General features: G+C 36.2%; 1 protein-coding gene across 1 annotated transcript; it reads left to right on the top strand.

The window, feature by feature from the left end:
* The first annotated feature begins 2,496 nt into the window (after positions 1 to 2,496).
* CALHM1 (calcium homeostasis modulator 1) lies at positions 2,497 to 6,152 on the top strand. The gene is made up of 2 exons (XM_014063023.2): positions 2,497 to 3,045; positions 5,688 to 6,152. Exons 1-2 carry the CDS (start codon positions 2,497 to 2,499, stop codon positions 6,150 to 6,152), a joined length of 1,014 nt encoding a protein of 337 aa, XP_013918498.2.
* The last annotated feature ends 4,208 nt before the right edge of the window (positions 6,153 to 10,360 follow it).

The raw sequence follows: 10,360 nt of genomic DNA, 5'->3' as shown, positions 1-10,360 counted from the left end.
TGATGCATTGCACTTTGAATAATTGTCACTTGCAGGTGAAGGTTTCCCATATAACTTGCAGCCATCTGCTAGTTGTCAGGATTTTTGGAATCTAGATATCCAAAAATGTAGCTCTATTATTCTTGACATTAATTAGCAAGAGCAGAGGATAAAAACTTCTATATCCATTAGGTTTTGGCAACTCTCCAGGTTATGGTTTACTATGACGTTTAACTTCAGTCAATAAACCACAACTAAACCAATAACAACTTTGCATAATGTGCAAATTTAGCTAAAATAGGGATGCCTGTATCTATTTTTTGACTATTGTCAGAACAGATTTTGCATTATTCATCTTGTTGCCAACTAGGGTACATTTATTACACAGATATTCAAAATCAAAAGAAGTTAAACAAGCTATAAATATTTTTAAAACTTGCTTTAAAGGGCCTGAATCAAACATACACTTTCTCTCGGGACCATCGTATCTTCTTAGTAGGTCAGCAATGAATGAAACCATCTTTAACTACAGCTATCCCAATCTATTCAGCTCAATAGCTTATTATGCATCTTGGGATTGTTCTAATTTAATTACATTCACACAGTGAATACAAAAATTATGAACCTGAACTTTCATATTTACTAAGGGCTTTAATCAAATTGGCTATTTCCTAAAGTAAGCTGAGGATGAACAAGCCCCATGGAGATCAATTGTATTTGCATACTGATTTCCCTGAAAGGGTATTTTTACATTGTTATAGACATTGCAGAATATTTTTTTTAAATGGAAATATACTGAGAGTGGTTTCTGATAGTGACATTGTTATTGTTAGACTTAAATCATTGTTCCTCTGAATGTATTATTAATGCTTCAGTAGTAGTATCCCAAGAGGCTAAAATATGGGAAACTAACTCAATCTTTCATTCTAAACTGAGACAGATACTAGGATACCTGAACTCGGGGCAAACAAACAGGAGCTGGAAGGTTTCCCTTTCTATCAAATAAACTTTTAAAGGGAAGGGGACCTTGTTTTGTCTTTGTTCTTCCATAATAACAGGGTGTCTAGTTTCCTAGCCAGGCTCCTATCAGATAAGAAATGCACCTTAACCTGGAGAAGGATTGGAGTTTCAAGAGAAAATCATGAAGCTAAATGTAAATTAGATTCCTTATATATGTTACTATATTATGTATTGAGCTATTTATTTGAATTGTTAGTCCTGTTAAAGTTCTATTTCTATGTGATGCCATCATGTGTGAGAAATCATCCCTACCCTAAGCTCCATCCACCTCCCACATTAAGGGAAGTGATTGGTGACTATTTGGAAAAAAGGGAAGGGAAAAGAAGGAACTGAGTAATCCTTTTTCTCAATGTGCCATGTACACAGTAGCAGAAGACCTTTAAGGTCCCTCTAGCCCTATGATTCTATACTATGGACCCCATCATTTAGGAGCAGTGAGTGATTATAGAGGAAGCAGAAGTACCCAACATTATGCTGATACAGTACCAGCTCAAGGACTGGCATATTATGCTTCACTTCAGCAGTGGAAAAAGGCCCAAAGAAAAACCAGCAAATTATCCCAGTGGCCATAGGGAAGGCTGAATGGCACATAGCTCTGTGATTCCCCAAGCCCAACAGAAACCTTTGTTCTGCCCAAGGGTAATGCTGACCCAAGAGAGTTATTTTAAGGCAGTAGTGGAGTGCCAGGTACATTAGAGCTACATGCATGTTGTTTGGCTTTGTTTGAGGTGGTTGGGATTTTTGTTGTTTTTTTGGTCTCCATTCAGTGAAATTGATTTATTGACAGCTATTTTTAGGGGGGGAAAGTATGTACGTTTTCTTCTTTTTTCATGAACCATAAATACCAGCCCACCCTATTCCCCTACCAAGCAGAGGTTGATTTCTCAATTTCAAAACAGTACCAAAAAGAAAGAGAGAAAGCCACTTAATAATATTTCTGTTGCCTAGGAATCTGTCTATGCAGAATGGATCCATCCCACCCATCATTTTGCATAGGTTCTCTTCTTTCTTTCTGCAAGTGGAGCATCCTGTTTTTTTAGGGGCTGTGGGAGGAGCCCATCTTGCAAACATCTTCACCAAAATCAGAGAGATGCCTTTCCTGATACAAATGAAAAGTGTTTGAAACAGAATCAAAACATCTGCTTTCTCCAGAAAGAAGCACCATTAGACTACTAAAAAGATAGGAAGGGAGAGAGACATAGAAGAAACCTTCCTTGTATTAAGCCAAGATTTATCTAAAATGGTCCAGAACTGATGGTTCAGAGCTGCTAATACACTACCTTCCAGATCCTGGGAAGAACAGAGGTGAAAGGTAAAGTAACTTTTTATAGACTGCAATTGAGAACTGAAGAGGCATGTTTTCTGAATAATGAAAAAATGGCTGGAGAAGCAAAAAGTTGGATGTTACACTTATTGTCATTTTCTTTGTAACGTCTGGAAAATTGAGGGACCCTTTTGATATTTCTACAAGAGAGTGCTCATAAAGCAACAAAGAAAATGGATAAATTCCGAATGATATTCCAGTTCCTCCAGTCCAACCAGGAATCCTTTATGAATGGCATATGTGGCATTATGGCTCTCCTGAGTGCACAGATCTATGTGGCTTTTGATTTCAAGTGCCCATGTCTACCTGGTTACAATATGGCTTATGGGATGGGTATCCTGTTTATGCCTCCCTTAGTTTTGTTCTTGTTTGGTTTTGTGATGAATAACAATGTTTCCATGTTGGCTGAAGAATGGAAAAGACCCATAGGGAAACGGCAGAAAGACCCAGCTGTCTTGCGTTACATGTTCTGCTCCATGGCTCAGCGGGCTATAATTGCTCCTGTAATTTGGATCTCAGTCACACTGTTGCATGGGGAATGTTTTATCTGTGCATTCAGTACCTCCGTTCCCATGCACAAACTTGGAAACAGCAGTTATAGACACCTTCCTGAGAAGGAGATCAGGAAGATTTTAGCCCAGATACCCTGCAATGATATTTACACTGGTCAAGAACTGATTGCCAGAGAAGTGGCAATCAGGTATCTACGTTGCATTTCACAGGTAAGCAAACAATAATGAATATAGAAATTTATTCAAGTTAGCTCATATAGAATACCCAGTCTGTGCCTTCCTACTGTGTTGGCCTTCAATTTCTATAAACCCTCAGCCAGATTATGGGGGTTGAAATGCTATAGGAACAAGTTTAGAGGAGGCTGCTATGGGAAAGGTTGTTGTGTTTGATTCCAAAGACTTAGAAGTTGGACTTAGCTATCTACAGCCTCTGAAATAACTTCTAAGGCATTGAGGATTTTTACATAAGGAGGCAGCACTGTCTTTAAATTGACACATCTCCAATCATCATGATAAAGAATCAAAGGGTTGGAAACTGAGATGATTAATATCAACTTACTCTTCTGGAGCTGCAGAGGAAGGACTTTTCCATAGGTAGAAACTCTTAGGGTTGTCTTCCCCCATGAGAGGACAAGGCATCATTAAGCTTATAGTCATCCCATTTGTACAATAAAAAGTAACTACTGGTTCCTCACTCTGTAACCATTGCAATTTTTTCCTCTCAACCTGGGATAAGAAATTGGGCTGAAGGATTGATGAGAAGGAGTTGAGGCTGGCTGTCCTTTTTAATACTCCTCTATTGACAAACTACAGACAGCAGCCTTGGCCAGCTTAAGCAACAGAAGATGACGAGTATAGATAAGTCCTGCATAGCAGGGTAAAACCAATGTTTATGGATAAAGATCTGTAAAGATTCTCAGTCATCCAGGTCATAGTTGTCCCAAAGTTGCTTTTTTTTCAGGAGGCAACTGGATGTTCTTGTTTTTTCTTTGAAGACATTTCGCTTCTCATCAAGAAGCTTCTCGGATGAGAAGCGAAAGATCTTCAAGGAAAAAACAGGAAAGTCCAGTTGCCTCCTAAAAAAAAGCAACTTTGGGACTATTTATGGCTGAAGTGTGGTTGTAGAGGAAGCCATCTGGCAAGATCTAAATTACAGATTTTCAATTATTTCAGCATTTTCCCAAGTTATATACAACCAAAGATCAACTGGCAAGCCACACTTAAGCCTTGAGTGAGATAACACCCTGCCTTCATCTTTTTTTAGATCTAGCTTTATAGCAATCATAAAATATTTCATGAAGATTCTTTTCTCATGAAACCAATTACTCTTATTATATAGTACATATTTTCTTCATAGTGATCTACTTATATTTGTGAGAATAAAATGAAGATATATTTGTACCAGATGAGGATTAGAAGAAAGATTGTGTATTCAACTATGTATATGCGCTACAAAGCACAAACTAATTCCCAAGTTAATGGTTTTATGTATGTTTCAAAGCTAATAAAAGAATGGATGTTGCCTCCTACTTTACCCTTCCCTGTTCCATATTTCATTTGCCATGCAAAAGAAGTTTAACATAATCCATGATTCCACCTTATAGCCAGAGCAAGCATATTCTGTTGTTTGTTGTCAACACACATTTCCTGCACCTCTTATGAGATACAAATTACTTCCAGGAAGTCAACCCATAAGGACATTATCAACTTTTAAAATCTGGCACTAAAGGCCTTAATCCTTCTTATGTTGCATATTAAAGCATATTGCTTTTCCCACATAATGAATACTGCCTGCTCATATGACTTGAATGCATTTTGCAGCAGATCTTTATAGAATTAGAAAGGAAATACTCCATTCTGTTATCACGAAGGGGACACAGAACATTTGCTGCCGTCCTCTTCTCTCACCCCAACCCACTTCACCCTACCCTAAAGAAAGCCTTGTCTTAATAGGAATCTCTGCAATTGTACAGTCAACTATATGGAGATGCTGTTTTGTACATGAAATCACCATGCAATACAAACCTGGCTTCTAGTGCAACCCTAACGTAAGATATCTAGAATTCAAAGCAATCAAGTTTGTCACTACAAAGCCACACATTGGTTTGATTTGCACATTATTCCACCTGCCACAGGAATGGGGTAGTTCTGGCTATACAGTTCTGCCTATCAGCTCTCCTATGCTCCTCCTCCCATAGTCCATTCCGTTTTAACCAAAGGTGAATCAGATTAGAGTCACAAAGGGAATCAAGTCACAAGTAGGACTTAGGGTTTGTCTCATCTTTCTTTGTTTTCTTTTAGGCTAAATTTCAGATTTTTCTGGGTAATTAGGTTTGTGGTCTCATCATTTCACTTCGCACTAAACTGGTAAATGCTTTTATTTACATACTGACAGTACTAACTATTGAACCTCTATTGTACAATTCTAATAAGCTACTAATATATAGCACTGGCATAGTTCTTTCAGAGATGACATGAGAATAAGGGCAGATAGGCCAGATAGGCTGAGCTTGGACTAGATTAGAGAGAGGGCATGTTCCTGCATTTGTCTAAAATGGCTAATTAGCATTGTTTTGTACTGATCCCTTGACTTTATCTCCAACTTAATGGAACTTCAGACTACCTCATGCATAGGCTGATGATAAGATGAAGACAATGTCATAGAGATTCAGAAGAAAAATGATGTTGCCAGGACATTTTCATGAAGTAATTAGGTGTAAAACAGGAAAGACACTAAATAGAAACTAAACAAAATACATAGCTTTAGAATTATGAGTAAAATCAAGATAGACCCCTAGCTTACCCACTTTAATAGCTTAGTATATTATTATGACTCTTCTTTCCCTTTGCAGGCAACAGGCTGGGTCTTTGTGCTGCTAGTAACTCTGCTGGCTTTCCTTGCCCGAGCCATACGTCCCTGCTTTACTCAATCTGCCTTTTTGAAGAGCAAATATTGGTCCCACTACATTGACATTGAGCGGAAACTCTTTGAAGAGACATGTACAAAACATGCCAAGAGTTTTGCCAAAGTTTGTGTCCAGCAATTCTTTGAGAACATGAACAAAGACCCCTTCGTGGGCCACACACATATGCACATTCCTGAGAAGGCACCATCAGACTCAGAGGAAGAAAAAGAACAACTGCTGGGCATCGTAGATCAAGGAACCATGAACAAGCTCCTGAAGAACTGGCACAACTGTAAGCCCCCTTTGTGTCTCAATCAAGAGCTGATGCAAAATGGAACCAGTTGGACAAGAGAAATTGCACAGCCTTGCCCCTCAAAGAAAGAGTATGCAGTCTATTACAGCAAAGTTTGAAGACAGATAGGCTGAGAACAAAGGACACAAAATCATTACAGGGAACAGTTTCTGGATGCATCCTGTTGTAGACTAGATTTTGCCATTTTTCCAAATGTATAGCTAGAAGTCACATCCTCCCACCACTCAACAGTTTATAGTTTATTTTATTGGAAATGTTTTTACATTACTAAACAAGCTGTAGACTACTTTCTCACATTAATAGGAGCATATTACATATGGTCCCAAAAATTATTTTTTATTTATTTACTTATCGAAAGGTTGTATACTGAATTTCCATCAAGCATCAAAAAGTCATATAACTGATATATGTTTACATTTTACCTATAAAGGGCAGCACATAGTAAATAATATTACCATTTAACACTGTCAGACATTTCATATATATATAATAAAATGTTCATGAGTTGGCATAAATTACGCAAATGCAGAAACATATTTCAAAGACACTAGAGGGTGTTACAAACCAGTAAGAAATGCCTTCAGTACTAAGTAATCATCTCTAGACCAAAACCACATTATGTCACAAACATTTTGAAATAATTTCCAAAAGTTTCTTTATTTCAACATTATATTAAATTTTGTATGAAAAGTCAAATAATTTTATGCTTGTGATATCGACACGCTAAATTAATACTCCAAGTTATCTAAACAATAGAATATTTTAATTAATACTGTACAAAATACTAGTCTACATAAACAATGTAATATATCAAAAAGGAAATAAATCACACAACAGGAGGGAACCTTCAACAGGTATCCCTGGAAAGGGATAGAGCCATTTAAGCACCATCTAAGGTTTTATAGGTTACATCAGCACCTTGAATTGCACTTCACAACATATAGTAAATGTTCAATGTTCCCAGCAGTTTGGTGATTTTACAATACAAATCCTGCTATTTAAGCACAAAAGCATCCTCATTATGGGCAGCTAAGGCTTTCCAGGTGATCTTCAAAAGACTTACTTTTGATCAATACAATGATGGGAAATTTGTTTTGAGAGAGATGTCACTGATAAATAGTGGTTGAAGCTATAGTAGGCCCACAGGACTGTGTTTTTCCTGACTTTTGTTTAAGTATATTGTATACGCTCCTTTCTCCTAAAAAGCTACCGGCTGTGATCTTCAGAATAATATTTGTACAGGTTCAGCTGGTATTACAGGAATGCTCAAAGGTACAGGAAATCTTTCAATGAATTCATGTCCATTCAACATTCAATGCATACTCAACATCCAACAACAGGCATCTCACCATAAGCCAATAATATGCAGGCAAGGAAACAAACACAGATACTATGCTTTCCAGCACAGTTCTTTGCAGTAAGAGATAAATCTATTTACATACCCAAATTCTTGTTGTTGTGACTTTTAACTGGGCAAAATGTTGCATCATTGGTCAACAATTTTTGTTTCAAGGTACATCATATGGTCTAACTTACAGTATATGTGCATGAGGCAAAATAAATTGAAGTATGAGAGTGTACTCCAAGTTTATTTATTTAATGGTTTGTTTATTTAATAACACAAATTAAAATATTAAAATGTATTCCAAATGGTTTGCTTCTTTTGTCAATACACAGAATCACTTTTTTCTTAGTAAGTAGAGTAATATCAAAGAGAAGTTTTGCTGATGACAATTAATCATTAAGTATCCAACCACAGTTTAAAGCATTGCAAGAAAAAATGCAAAACCTGGCATAAACAAACATTTTTATTACATTCTATACAGTATTAAGGATATTATTGTTGTATATTTAGAACTTTTGCTTACTAATTGGATCATAATATTGACATATCACACTATTGGTCATAACCATTTTGTTGATGGTTTATTGTTATTATTAATATTTCCTACCAAGTGAAAATAATTCTGTATCTTCTGGCTGTACCTTTTTTCCTAAGCAAGAGGAACCAAATTTTCTATATAATGAAATGTATATTTCAAAAAATGCAATTATACCTGTCACCCATAAAGAAAATGTTGACTATTTGATTATTATGAAGAAGGTGATGATGTTATCCATTCAGATATGTCTGAGTCTTGGCAATTTTATGGGCCAGGTTAGAAATTAATCATCACCTTCATTATGATTGCCATATCAGCTTTGTAATTATGTAAGAGAGAAAAAAACACTGAAATTTTATTGACACCAATTTCTCTTAGAGATAATGTAATCCTCATCTTACAACAGTTTGTTTAGTGTCTGTTCGAAATTACACCACCACTGAAAAAAGTGACTTTTGACCATTTTTCACACTTACCGACCATTGTGACATCCCCATCGTCACATGATCAACATTCAAACGCTTGACAACTTACTCATATTTATGATGATTGCAGTGTCCCAGGGTCATATGATCACCTTTTGTGACCTTCTGACAAGCAAAGTCAATGGAGAAGCCAGATTCACTAAATAACTATGTTACTAACTTAACTGCAGTGAGTCACTTAACAGCAGTGGCAAGAAAAGTAATAAAATGGAGCAAAACTCACTTAACAACTGTTTCACTTAGCAACAGAGATTTTGGGTCAATTGTGATCGAAGGTCAAGGACTGCCTGTGGTATCCATCAGTTTAGCTGAAATATAACTGAAAAATCCAATATATAACCCCTAGGGTTCATTTTTTAAAGAGTGCTATCAGAGCAGAATTATCTGATCATAGATACAGAGGCACATATCCATTCTGTTCCTAATGAACCCATGAATTACTGTACAGTATAACAAGTTTTGCAAGGGGGTTGAATCAACATGAGAATGTAATCACTCATTGCACGGCCATTTAATTTTGCTTATCACTTTAGTAAATGCATTGGGTTTTGAATATGCAAAAGCTTATCATCATAACTATTCTCTATTTGCAAGAGAGGGTAATCACTACTACCCCCCCAAAAAAAGAGAAGAACATAAATTGTTTTATGGGTTAGTGTCTGAATTCCAACATTGGTTGGCAAAGCTTCCTGCCTCGCTTTCTAAAATAGTTCTAAAAAAGGAAATGGAAAACTATATCTTCATCATACAAATGCATTTTAAAATTATTTTATTTCGACAAAATAAAGATAATAAGCATAGTAAATAAGATAAGTAAAGTAAAGCATTAATCACAAGCCTAACTTGCACTTCCAAGAACATATATCAACCATATATTAGGGATATCACATCTTGCCTGCAAAATTAGCTCAAATACAAAAAAAACCTCTGCTTTTCATCTCTTTTCTTTCCTTCTTTTTCTCTCTTTTTCCAGTGTATACTACCGCCATTTCTTCTCACTCTCTCTAGCAACTTTCTAATAGCAAGACTAATCTTGATATTAAACATACTCCTGACTCTTTAATTAATTGCTGACACAAATATCATAGCAGATGTTAGCTATCTGCAATGTTCTAACCACATAAACATGGCAGCCCCTGGCTAAGGGCTCTTATCTCTTGCTCTCTCTTTTTATTTTTGTGGTGACAGTTAATGTAATACAAACCTCTGGGACTTTATTTTTAAGTTGTTATCTGTTACTCCAGCTGTCTGCAATCATACTGAAACTAGGAACCTCTTCCTGTATAAATTTTAAAAAAAACCTGTAATGGCAAAGCGATGATGATGATGATGATAGAAGTCAAATGCAATTATTGGACAAGATATATTGCATCAGTGTCTCATCTGCTTTTATGATTATAAATGGAAAATTGATTTTTATGATTGCATACAGGGAAAATGGTCAAAACAGAGTCAGTTCAGAACATTTTGCTGCCTGAGTGAAAGTAGCAAATAGCATCTACAGATTCTTGCATATAACCATCTGACATTTAACTGCATTATACCCAAAAAGGTCTGCACTAAAACAGACAACTCTAGAAGCGCCTCTTTCTTTCCTTGACAATAACAATATTGATAATTGAAGTAACTAACAATCTGCTAACATTTTGTGCAAGGTAGTTATCTAAATTAGTCAAAATGAGTTCTGACATCATGTTAGCACTTCAACTGGTTGGAAGAAAATTATACCAAAAAAATCCCTTTGAGTTAAATAGCATTTCTTGAGAAAAAGGTTAGAGCAGAGGTCTTCAAACTTGGGAACTTTAAGACTTGTGGACTTCAATTCCCAGAATTCTCCAGCTGGCTTAAAGTTAAAGTCTTAAAGTTCCCAAGTTTGAAGACCTCTGGGTTAGAGGAACATTGTCATCAAAAGTAGCTTGGAGATGGAAAGGCAATAGA

This window comes from Thamnophis sirtalis, unplaced genomic scaffold, assembly GCF_051295495.1.
Source record: "Thamnophis sirtalis isolate CommonGarterSnake01/CBP01778 unplaced genomic scaffold, rThaSir2_p1.2 scaffold_11, whole genome shotgun sequence".
Classification (NCBI taxonomy): Eukaryota; Metazoa; Chordata; class Lepidosauria; order Squamata; family Natricidae; genus Thamnophis; species Thamnophis sirtalis.
The sequence above is the reverse complement of the archived record's forward strand: the minus strand, read 5'-3'. Positions and strand labels throughout refer to the sequence as shown.

Excerpts from the sequence above, each read along its gene's own strand:
- CALHM1 (XM_014063023.2), top strand. The coding sequence starts at position 2,497 with ATGGATAAATTCCGAATGATATTCCAGTTCCTCCAGTCCAACCAGGAA. Across the intron at positions 3,046-5,687 it reads ATCTACGTTGCATTTCACAG|GCAACAGGCTGGGTCTTTGT; the intron begins GTAAGCAAACAA and ends TTCCCTTTGCAG.